Raw genomic sequence first — 22559 nt, 5'->3', positions numbered from 1 at the left:
AAAAGGGGTGAGGAAGCCGGCTCTAAAACCAAATTCTTTGTCAGCAATGCATTAAACAGGCGATGAAACATAACTGTTCCCTGGCTAATGTACAGTAGTGACAAAATGACCCCCCTGCCCAGTCAGTGTAAAACGCAATAAATGCATTTCCGCACAAACGCAGACCCACTGGCTCGTGAAGAGAAACCAGCCCTGGATTAATAAAGAGGTTTAAAACGCAGTTCACAGTTTGCATTATTCACTCTTTTACTACACACATAATGTGTCTAAGCTGGAAAATTGCTTGTTGGACTGAACCAGCTATGAATTTCAATGCTGTGAAAATCTCAGCTCGCCACTGACCGCTGCTACAATGGAGGCTGAGGAGACACCTGGAAATTCTGTGCAGGTAGCTTCATAAAAACATGCTGGAGACGTACCCTGCTAAAAAGGAGGAAGCCCCTGCTGCTGGCCATGAGCTCATGGGCACCGTGTGGGCCCGCAAAGGCCTCCTCGCTCTATACAGGCACCAGAGAGACAGCAAATGAAGGAAAAAGAGCCTGCACAGGGCTACAAGAGGTGTCTGCTACCATGGATGAGAGCTAAATTTTCATGCACCAGGATGGGAAGGGGGGGTTATTTTTGCCATGGGGTCCTTTTTTTATTTAAAGGAGTATTCCCATCTTAGTCATTGATGGCTTATACACATAAGCCACAAATGTCTATATCAGTAATATCCATTAGGTCATTGACTAAAAGACATCAGGACACAATGTTTACATGTGCTATTAGGGTATGTTCATACGGTGGAATCTGAGGTGTCTTCTGCCTCAAAATTGTCTCCAAATACTGGCCCTAACCTGCCTCTTGTGGTTTTCATTGGGAGGCAGTGAAACTGGGAGTGTGCAGAAAAAAAGAACCAGTTGAGACAGAAGACCACCCTAAATTTCTCTCAAAACTGCACTGTGTGCCTTTAGGGTATGTTCACACACCGCCTTAAATCCTTCTCCACCTTCTGCATCTTTGGGTTTCTACTGCAGCACCTCAGATGAATAGGCCTAATATGGGTGTATCTCATAATACTATGGCTTCTGCGGCTGAATCAGCACCATGCTGTGATCTCTGCCTCCTATTGAATACAACGTGAGACAGATTCAGGATGGAATTTGTTACTGATTTTGAGGTGGATTCCGTCATATTACGCCATGTGAACATATCCTAAATCTTGGAATACAGGCAGAGGCTCAAACGTTGTCAAACTTGGGTATACATGTATTGAATGGCTGCATGTAATACTAAAAATTCCCCAGAGCAGGCGTTCCCAGATATTAAGCAGCAGACGATAACTTCTCCAGTGAAACCAGTAGTTTGCCACAGATCTAGTATTAACTACGTTCTCTGTTATGAGACAACCCCTTTAATGTATATGTGACAAGTTCTCCTGTAATTTTCCTTTTGTTGCTTGACATGAAATGTATAGATATTGACAGCACACAAGCAGCGGGTACTTACGTGTTCTGCAGTCACATACAGCACACGCAGCGCATGAAATAAGTAACAAACTGAGTTAATACAGTACGTGCAAGAAGCTTCCCAGTACAGACGGATTGTGCATGAATATTAAATGTACCCTAAGGAATGTGGGGAATCCTTGTCCGAAATATCCAACGGCAAAGTAGTCAGGCTTTGGCCGGATAACTTTCACAATGTTTTCAAAAAACTGTGCTTGTTTTTTCTGCAATGAAAAGAGAAACAGGAACTAAGTACATGGCGTACGAGCGGTGGAGTCTGAGGCTGCCAGGAGGAACCCTCTCCTATTAGGAGCGCAGTCTGGATTATTAGCTGAAGCCGGTGCCAGCCATATTCAATAAGCCGCACCGAGCAGCAGCCGCTAAACATTAAAATCCTATTTCTCTGCAATATCGTGTTTACGACTGTCCAGACTCTCACGCCAGACACGATTTTATTTATTGGATATATCTTAACTCACAGCGTTAATGTGAATGTCTATCTTTTAGAATAATTTCATTTTAGAACCAAAATTCTGCAGATTCCTAAAGCCATGTTGCAGTATATTTACGGTGCAGACGTTGGCTGCTCAAGAGCCCAGGCAGCCGAATGTCAGGTGTCCTCCTGTCAGAGGACGCAGGGCACCCTGCACAGGACACAGAGGCAGGTTTCAGCACTATTATCTTCTCTGTTTTCATGGGCACAGAATACAGGCAGAGGCCTGGTGGTCACATTATGGTCATACTAGGAGGCTACTAAGCCATAACATTGACTACCATCAATGCAGGAGGGCAGATTTGGTGATGTACAGTGGAAAAATCAGTGTAAAAAACAGAATAAAGTCCATAATAGCTTAAGGATCAAAAAACTAAAATAACCAAAATTAAATAATGATCGATACCCATTACCATAAAATGTACACCAAATGTAATACACCAAAATTTACTATAAATGAAGAAAAACAAAGAAAATGTTGATTTTAGTATAACACTATATTATCATAAAAAGCTATGATGTAAAACTAGTCTATAAAACATTAGTGTAGGTTGGTACAAAATCATAAAAATGAATGGGAAAGAAACCTCCAGTGTTATAAGATAAAAAAATGTCATAACAAGAAAGTGAACCCGGGCAGAGGACAGGTAACAAAAATATCATATGCAGAAAAGTCTCCCAGGATCTTGATGTTACACAACTAATGTATTAGTAATAGGTTACCTTCACTAAAGAAACAACTTACCAGTAACTCGCTCAACTGCTCGTAGTCAAACATTTCATTCTCATACTGCTCGGCCAGTTCTTTGCCCAGGGTAATGGCCTCCTCCCACATCTGAGAAGACAGGAGATACATAGCTGAGGTTATTACTCAGTCCTATAATGACACACAAGGGCTCACAGCTCACCAGTCCTTATGCAGTCCTACATAACCCAAACATTATAAAACATCTCTAATCGATCCTAATATTATCAGAAGCCTTTTAGGAGTCCACCTAGAGACTGACAGAGTTTAGGAGTCCCTTGTATTCAGGAGCTAAACTCATTCTTCATCCTCTTATCCTGACATCTCAGCAGCAGGAGAGGATATACATACAATGATGTATAGAGCTGGACTCATGAGCGCTGACATTTTTTAGGCATTGTAATATCAAGATTATACGGCCATTCTGCCATCAGTGTAAGTATACTAGCCTCATCATCGGGTCTAAGGATATAGTAATGGACAGTGTGTATTGTGAAACCTGGTGACGTATTAAGCGGATTTAGATAGCATTGCTTATATACTTATTATAGCACCTGCCTTTGGGTTGCGTCTGGTATTGCATCACAATTCCACTATTGAGGTCCCATGTACTCCACTCCCCCAGCTGCAAAACCATGGTCAGCAGGAACTGAATGGAGTGGTGCTCAAGCATGCGTCATGTCCTGCTGCTCCATCTGAAGACTGTCTCTTCTGTCCCATAGAGAGTGAAATGAGCTAAGGCGCACTCAACCGCCACTCTATTCAACCATCTGGGTGAATGGAGAAATAGGGGCGTGAGACCCCCACCCTACTGATCTGTAAGCACCCCAATGGTCAGACTCTCACTAATTGCACAGTTAACTTGCATACAGTGGAAAGGTGATAACTTGTTATATGTGGAATACCCCTTTAACTGTACAGTGACCTCTTAAAGCTCTCAAACCATCATTAGTGCCTACGTGTTCTATATTCCAAGCTCTACCTTAATAAAATTCAGGAATATACACATAGCAGCTACGTGGGAGTAGACGTAGAACGAGGGCACGAGGACTACGTAGGATTTCAGTAAAACTTCAATAGATGTACAAATCCTTACATTTACTTTTCAGGTGGATGTTATGTAATGAGAACAGTCAAAATGTCAAGTCACCGGAGTAACCTGGATGCTTCACGGTGTGTTGTATATTCTCCTTTATTGCCTGTGGGGATTGCAGCCATCAATCACTCATCCCTGGTAATGCGCTGCGGCAGCGCTGCCATCAATGGAAGTATGATCAAAGACCCGAAGGATTGCCATGTTTTGCAAACTAGACAGAATGCTAAATGTCAGGGCAAATGTGATAAGATTAAAACAAGTAACATGGACGGCTGTATTGCATTTTGGGAGAGCCGGCTGGGTGCAAAGTAAACTGGGTAAAGTGATACAAATGTACAAACAAAAGTGAATTAGCAGCCAGGCACGTGATTTCTCTGCATAGAGGGAAGACGTGATAGATTATCTGTTCTGTCATTACAAAGCACATCTGAATGTGATTTCCATCTCTATTACATAACACTCAGTCCCTTTGTCAAGGACCATTCCAATAATAGGAGAACTGTCCTTATGATAAATAGCCTCCATAGTGAACTATCCGCTACAAGAGAACTTGGGCACAGGAATAAACTGATGGGTATTACAGTATATATAGAGATATAGATTTGGCTGGACCTTATCAATTAGAAAAAAACAGGGCGGTGGAAAATTTAAGAGGTTCTTCTGCAGCTACAGTGTATATTTTATAGTACATTGTCCCTGCAACTTCAAAGCAACACAAGACACCCCTCAGCTGCTGCGGCACCCTATAATACACACCTAAAGCTGCTGCGGCACACCGTAACATGCACCTTGGCTGCCTTGGCACCCCATAATACGCACCTCAGCTTCTGCAGCACTCCATAGAAGCTGAGGAGTGCCCAGGATGTATCAGAATGGCAGTGGTGGAGAATTAATGAGGTTAGGACTTCTTTAAAATAAATAAATAAATAAATTTTGACCCATTCTAAATCTTGTGTGAAAAATGTTGACCCCTTTAGCATCTCTGTACAACTAAACTCCACTGCATTCTACAAGACAGACAGTCTCAGAGGCTTTATGGGCGGTTCCATCCCATATTACATATAGTTTGCCATTTTACAGCTCCTTTAATCTAGAAGATGGACGTGCAGAATTTCTATTAATCCAGTTCACATTTGTAAATTTGCAGGAAACGGTGAGACTATAGCAAAGTAACGCACAGTAAGCAGTGAAAGAACTTTGTAAAGCCTCGCATCATGTTTGTAGGGTCGGAGAGAACCTATATCGCCTGGTTAAGGCTTCAAATTATTCTGAAATCAAAGGGTCCTGGAAAGAAACTGCTGGTTATGCCCTCTGATGATCCCGAACATGTAAACTCTTATGTCTTTATTGTATAATTTTGTACTCCGTTGGTTTTACTATTACCATGAATCTGAACAGGCAGCAGACGGAAAGGATATAACTTTCTAATCCCAATTCTCTCAATACACTAACAATGAGGCAGAAGCCATAGAAAGTCCATCGTAACATTGTGTCGAATCTTCTGACCTGTCGGGGCATGGACACCTCCTATATCTCTAGGTGATGGATGTAGATGCTAAAAGTCAACATGAGCCAACAGTGCGGTGCTGCTGCAAAAAAGGCTAATAAAATTCTGGGATGTATTAAGACAAGCATTGAATCTAGATCAAGAGAGGTCACCTGGAATACTGTGTACAGTTCTGGGCGCCTCAATTCAAGAAAGACATCGATATATTGGAGCAAGTCCAGAGAAGAGCAACCAAAATGGTGGAAGGTCTGCAAACCATGTCCTATGAGGAGCGGCTAAAAGAACTGGGATTGTTTAGTTTGCAGAAGAGAAGGCTGAGGGGAGATTTAATAGCAGTCTACAAATATCTGAAAGGTAGTCACAGTGCAGAGGGATCTCCCCTATTCTCATTAGCACAAGGAAGTACAAGAAGCAATGGGATGAAACTAAAGGGAAAGAGATACAGATTAGACATTAGGAAAAACTTTCTGACAGTGAGGGTAGTGAGAGAGTGGAATAGGCTGCCACGGGAGGTGGTGGGCGCTCCATCAATGGAAATCTTCAAGCGGAATCTGGATAAACATATAGCTGGGATGATTTAGGAAAACCTGCACTTGCAGGGGGTTGGACCCGATGGCCCTTGAGGTCCCTTCCAACTCTACCATAAGAAAAAAAAAAAAAAAAAGTCCTGCAAATTGGACTCACAGCCGGTTGGAACATGTAAAAGTGACATCCACATGATGTCAGGACCCAAGGTTCCCCATCAGAATATCAGGTAAGTGTTAATACTTGTTTATACTTTTATATTAGCTGAAGCATAGTACAGAGCTTGACCATCTCCGTGCCTGTGCAACCACTGCTGCATTCAGATGGGGGTGCAAGTCATCCCTATTCTCTGGATCAGTGGCGGTTCCAGAAGTCGGACCCTCACCAATGTGTAACTTATCCCCAAATCTCTTTAAAGCCTCTCACATCTTTATGCTTGTCCATGAACATCAAGAGTAGCCTGTTTATCCTCTGCCTATAATATTCCATGCCCTGGCAGGTGTCATGAAATAATCCATGTTAGTCATTTCAATACGGCTGTGTCTAATCCTGGAAGTATTCTACAATAAACTACTATTTGTGGGCACAACTAAGCTCTACTGCATTGCACCCCCACAAATCTTGTGGGTGGTGGAGGTAGTATTAGCACAAGATATACATTGTAGAAGATGCAACGGTCGCTGGGGTAACAATTTACACAGTAAAGTGAACGTCTCATTATTTCTGATTCTTTCATCTAATTAATCTTTCCTTTTTCTCTAAAGCGTATCAGAGTCTACTTTGTGCACTGAAGTGAAGGGTTAAAAGTTATAGTGCATAACTTTTTTTTTTTACTGGCAAGTATTTCTGGTCCGCTGCTACTGCACAGGAGCTTAATAATATTCGACAAAGTCCTTGGATTAAAGAGCTTTATTAAAATTACTTTCCTGCTGCAAAAGACAATAAAATAAATGAATATAAAGTGTATCCGGCAGGAAAGGTTAGGCTGCTGCAATGAACTAAACGTAAGGATATGAAAGCAAAACCCGCACTAGAGAGAATTAAGACTTTATTTCCAGCTCTGTGACATGCAGGCTGCAGCTATAGGACGCTGCACTCAAGGCAGGAGGTAGGATGATGGGGGGAAAAATGAAGAACATAATAGGATTTCTATGGCAGGTCCTAAACTTGTCTACACCCTCCCCCTGCTGCACAACCAGAAGCATGCCACTAGATCTAACTCTACTTGTGGCCCTCAGTCTGGAAAGTATGGCCTCAGAACTGGTCAGATCTATAAAGGAGTGGTGCCTCGATGTCAGGTGTGTCCGTACATTCTATGATAAAACCTGTTATGGCTTTTGTGGAGACCAATTGAAACAATATTGGTCAGATATCTAGTCAGAGCTTTCCCTGGGATTATCCTAGTAACACCAGATTACAATGAGAAATGATAAAGATAACACAAGGAAATTATATTACAATCCCCTAATATAGTGTCTGTTATAGTATCCTAGAAGACATGGCCAGTGGTCAAGCCGACAGGTCCCACGAGATGATATCGTTCCTCTAAGCCTGCGTTTCTTACCTGTACACTTGAGGCCAGTTATTCCTTCTCCCCGTCTATCAGCCACAAGCTTTTTATTTTTACATCAGTCTGTATAATAAAATTTCCTCATTTTCATTTTGGTACGTAGTATTACCTTAAATATTCATCAATAATGTTATTTAATGGGTTATTAAGATCATGTGTGGTGGGTACTAAATGTGTATCTACAGTATAAGGTGTGCACGTGCAGGCCCTTGATAAAAGGGCACATAGAAGATATCCATGTTCCATCTGTGACCTCTATGGAGCCATAAATTTTAATCATGAGCCCAGGCTGCAAATCTGACAGGAACAGAACCTTTCTTGTGTATTGACTCTCAGGTACACGGACCTGATTCTTATGGGGCGTTCACACTACCGTCGGTGTCCGACATGCAGTGTCCGCTCCTAGTGTCCGCTCAAAATCTGTCACGGACACTAGGAGCGGACACTAGATGTGTCTGTGACACCTGTCATTCACTTGAATGGGCATCGGGTGCGTTCTTTTGCACTCCGTGCCCGTCCTTCCCTGTCCGCAAGAGACGATGTCCGACTTCTCAAGCGGACAGAGGAACCCTGCATACAGGGTTTTTCTGTCCGCTTGAGAAGTCGGACATCTTCTCTTGCGGACAGGAAAGAACGGGCACGGAGTGCAAAAGAAGGCACCCGATGCCCATTCAAGTGAATGACAGGTGTCACGGACACATCTAGTGTCCGCTCCTAGTGTCCGTGACAGATTTTGAGCGGACACTAGGAGCGGACACTGCATGTCGGACACCGACGGTAGTGTGAACGCTCCCTAACTGTGAAAGACCGTTCACATCTGTGAAAACATCCAGTCAAAGAGCAGAACAATAAGGGAAGTGCCAAAGCTGCTGCATGACTGACAGACCCCACTGGGGTACGCTGGATTTTGGCCCTTACAGGGCCTGGTATTTTACCGTATAAAGCAGTGCAGTGTCCTGTGCTATTTTGAGCAGTATTTTTAATTGAATATTGACAGGAATGAGACTGTTCTATCTATATCTGTACAGCTATACCTAGAATATACCTACCATGAGCATTCTACCTGATGATGACATCTACAACCCTCTGGTAATTGTGACTTTACCGGTGTGAAAAGGTACAAGATATTCAAAGACATACCACAAAAGCACAGTGGTCCAGGGTGGTGACCTGCCAGCTATTGTACATAATGGTTAATATTTCATTATCTATTACATGCGCATACACACAGTCACGTGTGACGAACTCACGACTAGGTCAGTATTCCACCACCGCTGGCTCAAGGCACTCCCTACATCAATAACGTCACGCTCTTACCTAGATGCCATCTCAAATGAAAAATTATGCCACCATTAACCTTCCTTAAAACAAAAATCGTGTTACTTGGTTTGTTTTATTGGTTTTGGAGATTTGCTATGTTTTATGCAGGCAGTAAAAGCGTCGTAAAATTTCATCAACGTGTTTTCTACGATGGATTACAAAAACAGAGGGGAAATAAATGGAGGAGCTGAATGTTATCGCGAGCACATTCTCTTATTACCTTTCCTTTGTCGAAGTAATGGATAATCTCTTGGTACAGCTGTTCTTTTAATTGTCCTTGTGTAGTTGCCTGGTAACCGTCCCGTTGAGTCAGATGTGCGGCACAAGCCTCCTCCGACCACTTGTTGGAGAACCAAGAGAGTTTGGCGGGTGGGCAATATAACAAAACAAAGATAAGAGAATTCTTAGTTAAGAAAAGTACATGGCGGGCTCTGGATCTGGTCACCTCCATATCCATATTTCGTCTACAGTATAGCTTTACTTTCATCTCCCACCCCAGCTTAAAAGGACATTTTTTTGTTCACAAAATTAAAGTTTTGACATAAGCTCAAAATAACTACAAATAAGCATTTTCAATTAAACAGAATATTAGAGATCTATTGAAAATCTATTGAAGATTTTACAATGTTATCTAGTTCGTCGTAGTCACCGGTACAAAAACTAAAAGGATTCAAGTAATTGTCAGAGTATGGCCTGGCTCGCATCTGTGTTCGGGTTTCAGTTTGGGTAGTCTGCTTGGGGAACCCCGAATAGAAACCTATGTGCATAAAAAAGCGGTTACCTAAGGAAACCCGCGTACCCCATAGACTATAACGGGGTCCATGTGGTTTCCACACGAAACATGCAGAGAGAAAAGTGCTGCTTGCCCTAAGCGGACTCCCGGAAACCCGGACGCAGATGTGAACCAGGCCTAATACACGGTATTGAATCTAGCCTGCTTAAAGGGATGGCCCCATGTAAAAACATTTATCACAAGAAAATGGATCCTGAGCCCCCTGTTCCTCCTCACTTTGATCAGGTATCCATCTTGCTGCTCCATCCAATGTTTATGGGGCAGACAGACAGCTGAGGGCTGTCTCCGTGGACATTGAATGAAGCAGCAGGACACAAACATGAGCAATGTTCTACTCAAACTCACTATGGTTGAGAAGTGAGGAAAAACAAGGCTAAGGATTCCTGTTCTAGTAATCAGTGGGGTCCCAGAGATCACGTGTCCTGTGGATAGTCAATAAGTGATTTCCATGGGACTACCTTTACAAAAAACAAAAACCTTTAATATGTCTATATATTGTAATAGTAATCCAAAATTCTGTACTCCTAAATTTTTTTATATCCCTACAGCAATCAGATTTCTAGCTTTCTGATATGTTCCATATCTGCTGCCAATTTACAGAGATATATAACAAAATTCTGTCTGCCCGTGCCACCACTAGGGGGAGTTTATGAACTCACTTTATACTATTTCAACATTAACAGAATTTGGATTTTTCTGTGAAATCCTGCGCTAACATTAATTTCTCTCCTGACTGTATTCTTTCCCTGGAGGATATGGTGGAGTATGGGCTGTAATACAGCAGGGAGTCAACTGTTGGCCAACAGAAATCGTAGAACAGTGGTTTTGGTGCCCTATGAAAGAAGAGACTCTTATCTTTTATAGGACACTAAGATTGCAGATTTTATTTTTCCAGAAGTAAAATTAGTTAAAGCTCCATATAATAATGCCAGTTAGTGTATATATATATATATATATATATATATATATATATATATATATATATATATATATATAATATTACACACACCTACACATCTCTCGTAGATTTTCACTGTTTCTCATGTTGATGACTCTTCCTCCAGTATTCGTGCCCGGCCATTAGTATCTGCCCATTACTAAGCCCTCTCACTACTAATCACAGAGATGAATTACGGCGGACGCCGTCAGATAAAAAACCATGTTCCTAGTCAATGATCTTATTGATGAACACGTATAAATCTACCTTGATTATTTTCCAGGAAAATGCAGTGGAAACGGACCGTGCCTGCACAATTTATAGCCAACTACTCCGTGAAAAACACTCATAGAAATATTCATAAAAATGTTAGGTCTCATGAGACATTTTATAACTAAGTAGCAGAACTTTATGAGTGATCTCAATTTCTGAAGCAGTTCTGAACAAAATGTTCTTTACAGGAACAGCGGTGACATTCGGCAAACCGGAGAGTGGAGCAGTTTAACGCCTCTGCATGCAGTCAGATAAGAGGCCCTTAAATAAAATAATAGCACCAATATAGAAAAAACAGCTGTGGTTAGTTATTGCTTTGTTCCACTTAGTATTTTGGATCGGAGTCCTGCTTTAGGCTATGACTGATCTTTGTGAACCACAGAAACGCCAGAATATCAAGTAGTAGTTGTATAGAGATTTGTGCTCCATACCTTTAGAAGCTTGGCGTGTAGTAGCAGCGTGTATGCGGCCTCTGTGTAGTTATCACATTCCTTGTGCAGGTCACACAACTTGTACAAATACCTAAAAAAAAAAAAAAAAATCAAGAAAGATTTTTAGCAAAATGTGGAAACCAGCGTCTTATCACATTTCTAGGTTTGTTAAAGCGTATAATATATATGTTTCTTTTATGCTCCCTGATGTTAGACTTTTCAATTCTATGTTCTATACATGGTTATGGGCCAAATGCTTTATAGCAGTCACATGGACCATAGGCTGTATATCCATCTATATCTAGACTGGCATTTCCATGTGTCAGTCATGTTCCAGGCTATCAGAAAGAGCTAAAGCATAGCTCCCAAAAAAAAATCATCAAGGTTCTCGCTCTCTTCCATTGATTTAGAAAAATACCCGTCAAGTGTGTAGCTTAAAACAGATTTTTTAATATTTGTAAACAGCAAGTAAAATAGTCACAGATAAAAATAACACGTTTTGAGCTATAGAGCAAGAAAAATATTGCACCTCATCTGAAAAGTGTGACAACTACTACAGGTCTTTCCTAAACAGATTCATATTTGAGATCTGACACCTTTCGTGCTACCCCAAAAGCTTTGACTGAGTGATGAAAGACAACCCTGAACACACCTGTGACTATTTAGCTCCACCCCTGAGGAGCCATTAGAAATATAAGAAAAATTCTGAATCGCCGGGTTCCATAGTAAGAGACTTTCACTACGCTCTGATTTTTCACCTTAGAACTTATCAAGTGTATTATTATTATTATAGTAATGTGAGGACGGCATCAACGATTAATATAAAACTCTACAAACCTAATATACATTTCTTCTCGCTCAATCTCTTTGTAGAAATTCTGTGGATAGAAAAAAACAAAACAAATGGCACATTAACTCATCTTTTCTGCAACCTGTCACAGAAATGTAGCTGGAAAAAAAAGTAGCGCATGAATATTCATGGTCAGTTAGAATGTAAATTCAGAAAACTATGAGTCACTGCACTTAGCCTGGGGGGTTTATTGTGCTTTACAGTAACTGGAGGACTGTAGAGGAAACTTCCATGTACTCTGGGAATTCTAGATAAAGAATTCTGCCTCTGACCTCTAAAATTTAGATGTGACTTACAGAGGAGACCAAACCGCAAGTAAGATGAATGAGTGTGTAACAGTAGGCGACACAACGTCTAATTATTAGGGCAAGTAGCGCGTGTATAACAGATCAGCTTCATTAATGTGACCCTCTAAGGCGCTATGTCTCAGTATAGGTCTACCTAGTTTACAGTATAAGCTCTGCCCTTGACCTATCAGAAATCATCTCTCAGCCTGTAATAAACTTGTGCTATACATGACAGCCAATCAGGGGGAGGTTGAAAGCATCAGCCTGAACCAATGATGAGACAGGGGGTGTTTCTCAGACTACCTCTGACTTCCTGTAGGCACTGTAGCTAAATTGTAAGAAGATTTAGGGATAACATATAGCAAATCATCATCTCCTTTAGGTATTGACTTGCATATCACTTTGAGATCTTGACTGGACAGTCACTTTAAACAAAACGACTGAAAAATACTAAGAAAGAGGTAAGTAAATATATAATATATGCATAACTAAGAAGACTGTCCCCACAAGTATGTCACATACAACTGATACTGTAACTTCTAATGTGACAAATGCTGCCTTGACCATATATATTGACTGAGTGTCACATCCCCGCCCATGGCTCTATCAGTTTTAAAGGAGTTGCTCTTGTATGTAAATTATTATGGATCACTGTAGAATGTAAGGCTTAGCAGATTTCTCATATACTCCACTACATCAGCATTTCAAGAATCCTCCTTGCTGACAGTGAATGGAATTATAGATTTTTTTTATTTTTAGTGGCTGACACAATCCTAAAACTTGCTATTCACACATGTGTTAAGAAATTTCCACATTTGTGCAAGCAAGACAACAATTCTTTTGTGAACAGAAAGTTTTCCGTTCACAAGAAGAAAAGAAAACGGTAAGGAGCTGAAATCTGAAGTACAGGAAAAAAAAAGGCAGATTTGAAGGAGCGCAGTGTAAGTAATACATGTGTAGACCTATCTCAAGCAGGTTGAAGCAGAATATAAGGAAGAAGATACAGGATTGATCTACTTTTGCCACTGACCAAAACATTGACTGTGCAGCTCATCCGATTTTCCTTGTTCTCATCATGCATGATCGTCCTGTAGTCCAGAAGCCTCTCCATCAGTCGGACTACCAACGTAACAAAAGTCTCTCCGCTCTTGGCCAGATATTTATGTTTCCTGCAATGCTCCAAGAGTCTGCAAAACAAAAACTTTGTTACCAGCCGATTCCTGACTTAAGCGTTATTTTAAGCCAAGAGCTTCATTAGCACATTTTAATTATAAGCGAGCTGTAAAGTTCACGGCTTGCTTGTTATGGTCTCGTGTGCCTATACTTGGGTATAAATCTCAACGCTTAATCAACACTTACATCTTCTCAAACAACACTTTGTACTGCTCGTCCCCTCTCCCTCCTTCTACTTCATGGTCTAGCTTGGTGATGATCTCGTTCTCAAACTGGAAAGAGGAAAAAAAATATATATTAGGAAGAAAATATAAAAATTTCAGGAGCTTTGAAAATAAATCTGAAAATTTAAGAGTGAAGTTTCTTTAATCTAGCATTTCATTATCCCCAACCTCTAAATCTGGAAGTTGTTTTGAAGGATAGAACTTCGCTAAATGAGACATTTCACAAAATGAAAAACAAAAAAACAGCAGAAAACCAATTTGGAGTTACAGTTGAGTTATTATGGCTTGGTCTATTCCTGTAGATCTGTCCAATACTATAGAATATTTGTTTATTTTGGCCTCCACTGGTTCCTATTGATGTTGTCTATAATTTATCACATGCAGGGAAATTGATATCAGAGAGCACTTTCCTGATATAGACCAAATTTTCTGTGCAGGATTTTCATTACCATTTTTTTGTATATAAATTGAATCCCGTTATGTATTTTTAATTGTGACTTACCACAACCAATCTGGCCAGTATAAATCTAAATCGGTTTGTCTAAGGGGACAACTAGTCTAAGTGAATTCTGCCTAACATGTCTATATCGGATTTAATTACATTTGTTCATTGGTAATAAATACTACTAGAAAGTTGCCATTTTGACATGGATCAGAATGACAACCCTAATACCAAGGACATTGACATAGATTGGTCAAACCAGTTCATCTCCTCTATTTTTCCACAGTCAAATTGTGACCCCTGCTCTACCTCCAACTCATAAATGTCTGAGAACCACGGTCAGACAGATGCAGTAGAGATCCTATAATTCCCGGAAAATCCAGTGATAGATTCCTAGGAAATATGTATATATGTAACATGCTATGTATCAAATTATACAATATTAATAAATTGCATAATATAATTTGAAATTACTTTATTTTGAAGCAGGAGTCTGTAACTTTTTTCCCTAACTCCACCCAAACTGTCCCCAACCTATGACTCCACAGCCCTGATTGTACCTCATGAGTGGGTCACCAGGAAGAGAAGACTGCCCCACTAAGTCACCAGGAAGAGAAGACTGCCCCGTTAAGCCACCAGGAAGAGAAGACTGCCCCACTAAGTCACCAGGAAGAGAAGACTGCCCCGCTAAGTCACCAGGAAGAGAAGACTGCCCCATATGTCACCAGGAAGAGAAGACTTCCCCATAAGTCACCAGGAAGAGAAGACTGCCCCACTAAGTCACCAGGAAGAGAAGACTGCCCCACTAAGTCACCAGGAAGAGAAGACTGCCCCACTAAGTCACCAGGAAGAGAAGACTGCCCCGCTAAGTCACCAAAAAGGGAAGACTGCCCCGTTAAGCCACCAGGAAGAGAAGACTGCCCTTCTAAGTCACCAGGAAGAGAAGACTGCCCCACTAAGTCACCAGGAAGAGAAGACTGCCCCACTAAGTCACCAGGAGGAGAAGACTGCCCCGCTAAGTCACCAGGAAGAGAAGACTGCCCCGCTAGTCACCAGGAAGAGAAGACTGCCCCATATGTCACCAGGAAGAGAAGACTTCCCCATAAGTCACCAGGAAGAGAAGACTGCCCCACTAAGTCACCAGGAAGAGAAGACTGCCCCACTAAGTCACCAGGAAGAGAAGACTGCCCCACTAAGTCACCAGGAAGAGAAGACTGCCCCGCTAAGTCACCAAAAAGGGAAGACTGCCCCGTTAAGCCACCAGGAAGAGAAGACTGCCCTTCTAAGTCACCAGGAAGAGAAGACTGCCCCACTAAGTCACCAGGAAGAGAAGACTGCCCCACTAAGTCACCAGGAGGAGAAGACTGCCCCGCTAAGTCACCAGGAAGGGAAGACTGCCCCGTTAAGCCACCAGGAAGAGAAGACTGCCCCACTAAGTCACCAGGAAGAGTAGACTGCCCCATAAGTCACCAGGAAGGGAAGACTGCCCCGCTAAGCCACCAGGAAGGGAAGACTGCTCCATAAGTCACCAGGAAGAGGAGACTGCCCCGCTAAGTCACCAAGAAGACAAGACTGTCCCACTAAGTCACCAGGAAGAGGAGACTGCTCCGCTAAGTCACCAAGAAGAGAAGACTGCCCCGCTAAGTCACCAAGAAGAGAAGACTGCCCCGCTAAGTCACCAAGAAGAGAAGACTGCCCAGCTAAGTCACCAGTAAGAGGAGACTGCCCTGTTAAGTCTCCACTAAAAGAACACTACTGCACTGTATGACGAGAAAGAGGACACTGACCCGCCAAGTCACAGAGGAGAGGGAATTGACCTTCTGGGTCACTAGAGAGATGACATTACCCCTTATGAATAGGTTACCAGAAGAGGAGCCTACTTTGCTTGCTAGGTCTCCAGGTAGAGGATACTATATAACTAGGTCACTATCCTGAAGACACTGTACACAAGGTCACTAGGGAGTGGACACTGCCCCTGTTGTAAATGCATGGAACTGTGCCCTCAAAGTCTTCGAGGTATGCTCAGTTTAAGAATGTGGTCTAGCTGGTGAAGTTTGATAGACAAAGGGTTTATTTTTGCAGAAATAAACCATATTCCTAAGCAAATCCAAGTCAAAAGTGCAAACTTTGCTTTGTCCATCACTTTCAGACCTACAAGTAGTAGTTATGGTAGAAAGGTCTGTTTCTATGGTGACTGCGAAGGTCCTGTCACACCAGTAGTGCACACATGGACAACATACTAAGCAGACATGTAGGCATTCATTTTTTTTTCCCCTTATAACCAGATACTGACATCATTGCTTTATCCTCTTGTGATTTTTTCCCTTTTCCTCTCGCTTTTCAGTTTCCAGAAAATTAACATAATTAAAGAAGAGAAAACAGGATCCAGGTTTAATTAAAATGACTATCATTATCTCTTCCCATAATTACGTATTATCTATTATCGTTTACAACCTTTCAGCAGAATTGTGCGCCTGATTAATTTAATATGTTAAATACGATCATAAATTTGACCTTTTCAGAGCAAAAATGAACTGAAACCTCAATGTTTTCATCATCTGAGATGAATGTTAAAGGTGAAAAAAAGGAGAGTACACGGTGCGATAAAGAGCTCTGACCTTTCGCTATTTTAAGGCCGAGACCTTCGAGATGAGCAAACCAAAAGTAACACATAAAAGTATAATAAATGAGCCATTCTGAGAATTGCAGCTCTATTAGCTGTCATTTATTAAAATGTTCAATAAATACTTATTCCAAATTACCTGATCGATTTTTCATTCGCTTACTGTATAGTATAGAGCACTGACATATTCTGCCGCTGCGCACATCGGTTGCTGACATACCTATCCACTAGAGATGAGCAAGTACTATTCGAAACGGCCGTTTTGAATAGCACGCACCCATAGGAATGAATGGAAGCGGCCGGCATGCAGACTTTGCCGACGGCGGGCTGCTTAACCCCCTGCGTGACGGCTACGTCCATTCATTCCTATGGGTGCGTGCTATTAGAAACTGGAGTTTCGACTAATACTCGCTCATCTCTACTATCCACCATAACTTTATGGGAAACCAGTTAACCTGTCAGTATGTCTTCATATACTTAACCATATATTGATGTGGGAGGAAAACGTCTGCGTGGAAGATATCAGACTCGGGATAGGCTAACAGCAATTTTACGATTCTGGTGAATATCGGTATCAAGATTTTTTTTTGTGACAAGCCACCATCTAACATGTATACGGGCCTCCTGACAGAAATGTTGGGAGAGAGATGGGCTGTAACATGTCTGATCCTTGTCTCCATGAGTATGCCAAGAGCTATATAATTCCAACTGAAAATCATTAAGACATATCCTAACGTGGTGGGGTATGGATGCCCAACTAACATGGCATGGGCAGTTAAAATGGATTTTCCATCTGGAAAACCAACCAGACGGTGAGTGAATACAACTCTAGAGAGACCCCCAAATCTAGGAATGTTCTATACAAAGTCTTGGCTGACATCTGCAGCAATTCATTCTGTTTTTCTGTTCCCCTATAGGAAAAGAAAATGACGGAATAGATGTTACAACCCAATGGACGCCAAAGGAGCCTGAAAGATCCCACTGACTATGATGGAGTCCACCTGAATTTTAATTTTAGTGTCCATAATTTACCTAGAAAAAGTACAGTACTATATATTATACAGATCATGATTACGATGTCATACAATGTATTTTTACCCTTTTATGTAGAAGTATAACATGGACAGCTCAAAAACAAAAATACTTCGTTCTGCAACATCAAAACCCTGTATACTGTATATGGGAGGTATACAACAAGAAACACTAGGATGTCAATATATGTGTCAGTAACGGTAAAGTAGCTCAATTGTAAGGTCACATGGGTTTCACATGTCAGAAGGAGAAAACAAGGCTCATGTCATGTCTGACATTTATGTATGTTACAGTACATTACATTAAAGCCAATGTTCAATCAATAAATAAAGAGAAACTTCCCCCCTCCTCGGGTAACCTCTAAAACTGAGGAAGCTAAAACTATGGATGGGTAGAAAGACAAACAGTAATACAGAAAGGGCAGCTGCATGCCAGTAACTGCCCCTGATCGCCTGACAGTCAAACCTGTATGGCCTGGGGTGCCGACTTTTCTATGGTCCGTCCCTGCAGTAACCGTTAAATGTTTATATCAACATTGATGAGCTCTACCTATGATCGTGCAGCATATACAGGGCTGGGTATAATATTGGGACTCTAAGGGGCCGTTCACACGGCGTAAACTGGCACATAATCTGGCACATATACGCGTGTCAGAATTGCACGCTCAAAAAAGATCCCATTGATTTCAGTGGGGATTATGATCGTATAACACGCGTTATTTTGCACCCGTAATGTTTCAATGTGTATCGCGCGTATGCCGGCACACAATGAAATGAATGGGATCTGTTTTGAAGCGCCGCGCTCTGACACGTATATACGTGCCTGAATGCGCAGCGCGTTACTCCATTTGAACGGCCCCTTACAATGCAGGAATATCTTCTGTCCTGTTGTGGAGTGACCCCCATTGCACACACTCCATTAAAGGAGTTCTCTGCTTTAAACAAACAAAAAAAAGAAACGGGAGGTTTCGCTTTTCAAGGTTCTCATCTGTTGTATAGCAGAGCTATAAAGAGCGCTTCTTGCTCTGAACGTCCCGTCCTGTATCACACAAACTACCCACTGATATAACAGGACAACGTGCAATGTTCTAGTTTTCCCTAAGGTGGCGCTGTAGGGAATTTGTACATATACTCCCAGGTTTAATTTGAGATTACAGCTGTGATTTCTGGGGATCCCAGTAGTAAGGCAGTCTGTGATCAGATAATGATCAAAGGCATAGAACCCCTTTATACTGATATTTACACTAAGATGGCAAATCTACTAATAATCTGTGCCTCTTTTTTTGGCATAAGAAGTTTGTGACTTCATCACCTCAAGTGACATCTGTATGGCCTGGTGGAGTATGTGTCTGATTCATTACAAGGTGTGGGATTAGTCATAAATAAGGTGACGAATGTGTTGTTGCAGGGATAATATAGATCTGCATATTAACATGTCATTCTTGCTGAATTGTCCCCATTAAACCTATGTTTGAAAGAGTGGCTTTAAAGGAATTGTCCACTTTTGGCAAGCTTTGCTAGAATAGTCTACCAGCAATAAACCCACCACAGGATGTCCTGTTGCTGTGACTCACAGCGATCATCTGTGTACATCAGCAAATGTATGGTTTCCCTGCAGCACCGCCACTGGTGAAATGGAGCATTACACTATGAGGGAAAGAAACAAACAGGTTGTCCGTGTAATGTGCGCACATGTTGGCGCCTCGTCTGCAAGAAATCCTGTATGAAGCTACACTCCATTCTGGCAAGCAGTTGAGCGTTATAATGGGAAATAACTTCTATAAACCAGGTCGCCAGACTGCGTCACAAAACAGACGAGACACAATCTGACATTTTAAGTGACAAGTTTAATAACTGATAAAGCCTTGACTGTGGTCACAGGAGGTAAGATCAGGAAGTTCCCGTATCCAAGAAAAGACCTCCAAGCCATTCCCGGGTTGTCACCGCAGTCTGTACAGTAAGAGCCAGGGAATCAGAGAGCTGCACAGTCTCTATACTCGGCCGTCTCAGCCCATTAAAGTCTCTGTCCAATTAAGTCTTAATGAGTATACTTCTACTAACTAATTATTAGGCTGGCGCTCCTCACTCACCTGCACGAGGAGGCAGCCACAATCCCCATTCACTCTTACCGTCACAAGGTTCATCTCCATCACTAACATATTAAGCAATAGAGCATTTCCTCGAAGGAAGATCCTCTAGAGCAACCCTCAGCTAAACACTGCACTTGGGTTTATCCAGATAAAACACTTGTAATTTACTATCATAGTTATTAGATCCTTCAATGGACACTGCACAACAATAAACCTTCATCCCCGCTCACCTAGGCTGCCTATATACCTATGAGCACTGTATAGATTCAGCAGCCAGATCCCTGTGAATATCACACCACCACCACCCCATACAAGAACCTCTCCTGGAATCTGCAGGTAGATAGGAATGGTCTCTGGAGACTCCTTTAATTCCTCTTTCCATTTCTCTGTGAGGATGGATAGTAGCGGCAGCAGTAAATGCAGATGGGATCCACTGCCTGTCCATACGCACAGTGACCTGCTGAGGCTCGGCACAGCAGCGTGGGAGTGAGTGGGAGATCAATGAGATGTCTCTTTATTCAGGGAATGAAACGCGCCAACAGGCTTTGTACACGTTTGCAGCCTGGGTACTATTGTGCTGGCCCCGTGTATACACTGTGGTGTAAAGAATACCCTTAACGAATCCTCAAGATGAAAGCACACGGGGTTAACAAGACATAATAAAGCAGAGAGGGAACGATAAGGGTTTCCTTATGACGTTTCTATAGAAGCAGAGTTTGTCATTCAGCGCTCTAGGGCTTTGTTGTTAGTGCTAGGTGTTAATGTTATAAGGTAAAGAGTTATTCCCATCTCGAAAAGCAATGGCATAGCGGTAGAATACGCCATCATTATATGATCTGCGGGTCAGAGGTCACACCTTGCGTAGCAATCTGTCAGTTCTGCAGCAACTTCAGTCTTTCCCTGCACAGCGGCGCCCTGACACACACCCAGCCCCCACCTTGCTGCACTGCTGCATGCAAATAAATCGTGCAGGGATAACCCCAAAGGGGCTGCATATGTTAACTAGAGCTGCATCCCCTTCACTCTCAGGAATGGCTGGAGTCCCACAGTTCAGACCCCATCTTAGTGTGATAAGACCAAGTTCACACACAGGCTTTTGGAAGGCAACAAGAATGATACTACTAAATTATTTTATTCCAAAAGGAAATAAATCTGCAGTCTTCTTTCAAAGACCTCAGTGTTGTGCTGCTCCTCTATTATTATGAATAATTTACCAAATGGGTGTTACCTGTTTGGGGTGTGCCACTGCACCATCTATTACTGACCATGACTAACTGAGTAGGGACACATCCCTCTGACAAACAGAAAGGCAACAGAAAGGCAATAGACTGTGCTATACGGTCTGGTAGACTGACTGGTAAACCTGTAACTTATGATATCCCAATAAACTGCACTAAGTGACAAACTCACCTCTGCTACATCTCTATACTGATTAGACATAATAGATCTGACTATATAATATTTTCTGCCGCCTTAGCTGGCAACTCTTCTTACCATCTGAAAACTCCTTGTGGAATGAAATTCACATTGCATCATGTCAAAGAAAATCGGGATGGTCGCTTTACGTAGCTCTGTCTCGGGGATCAGTGTCATCTCCAGTATGGGACCGACCATCTCAGGAATGAACTTGATTTTGTGTTGACCTTTGAAGATGAGGGAAGAGAAGAAAAAAAAGTGAATTTGAGGCAAGTGATAGAAGGAGAGGATGTAAGGGCTGCGGAGCAGAGAAGTTCCTCCCTCCTTAGGATGTGTCCTTATGTGGAGCAGATAACCTTCACCACTGCCTTATTAGATTTTATACACTATATAAGTACAATTACCAGAAAACCATCCACGGGGGAATGGCGGCAGGACGGACAAGGATTTCAGATACCGGGCACGTTTACTGGCATACACTGAAAGCAATTGTCGGGATTTAATCAGGCAGAGGGTAGGAGGGCGCAGGGGGCACCTCAGTCTCACTCCTAGCCAGATAATATCTCACACCTGCTGCACCTTATGACCGGGGAGAAGAAGATTTTATGCAAGTATTAAAAGAAGGTTTAATTATCAAGTACCTAGTCTTAAAGGGAACCTGGCAGGAGGATTTAGGCCCCCAAACCACCACTAATCTGACCAGGGGGGTAAACGGTTAACTACAATGTTTTTTTATCTTCAAATTGCAGTCTCAGGCCTTACTATAACTCCTAGGCAGTATGCCCGCTGCCTCGGGGTCATGTTTGACGCAGACCTTTCTTTCACCCCTCATATTGAATCACTCGCACGTTCATGTCACCTCCACCTCAAAAATATCTCCAGAATACGCCCTTTCCTTACCATAGATACACTAAAGACACTTACTGTCTCTCTGATTCATTCTTGCCTTGACTACTGTAACTCCTTACTAATCGGTCTTCCCCTCACTAAACTCTCCCCTCTACAATCTATTCTGAATGCAGCGGCCAGGCTCCTCTATCAGGCTAGACGCTACAGCGATGCCTCCGGTCTGTGCCAGTCACTACATTGGCTGCCTATTCAATATAGAATAAAATATAAAGTTCTCCCCCTCATCCACAAGGCTCTCCATAATGCCGCACCTCCCTACATTTCCTCCCTCATCTCTGTCTACCGCCCAACCCGTGTTCTCCGCTCACTCAATGACCTAACACTTACATCCTCT

General features: G+C 42.1%; 1 protein-coding gene across 3 annotated transcripts in view; it reads right to left on the bottom strand.

Annotated features, from left to right (window-relative positions):
* Positions 1-22559, bottom strand: part of DOCK1 (dedicator of cytokinesis 1) — a 216011-nt gene that overhangs the window by 22485 nt on the left and 170967 nt on the right. For all 3 annotated transcript variants that reach the window (XM_075257678.1, XM_075257680.1, XM_075257681.1), the window contains exons 33-40: positions 21395-21543; positions 13677-13762; positions 13348-13504; positions 12018-12058; positions 11181-11271; positions 8967-9086; positions 2729-2818; positions 1610-1714 (exon numbers count right to left, since the gene is read on the bottom strand). In XM_075257678.1, the coding sequence (XP_075113779.1) occupies positions 1610-1714; positions 2729-2818; positions 8967-9086; positions 11181-11271; positions 12018-12058; positions 13348-13504; positions 13677-13762; positions 21395-21543 (839 nt within the window). The remainder of the gene's footprint in view (positions 1-1609; positions 1715-2728; positions 2819-8966; positions 9087-11180; positions 11272-12017; positions 12059-13347; positions 13505-13676; positions 13763-21394; positions 21544-22559) is intronic.

Source organism: Leptodactylus fuscus, chromosome 10 (genome assembly GCF_031893055.1).
Source record: "Leptodactylus fuscus isolate aLepFus1 chromosome 10, aLepFus1.hap2, whole genome shotgun sequence".
NCBI lineage: Eukaryota > Metazoa > Chordata > Amphibia > Anura > Leptodactylidae > Leptodactylus > Leptodactylus fuscus.
The sequence above is the reverse complement of the archived record's forward strand: the minus strand, read 5'-3'. Positions and strand labels throughout refer to the sequence as shown.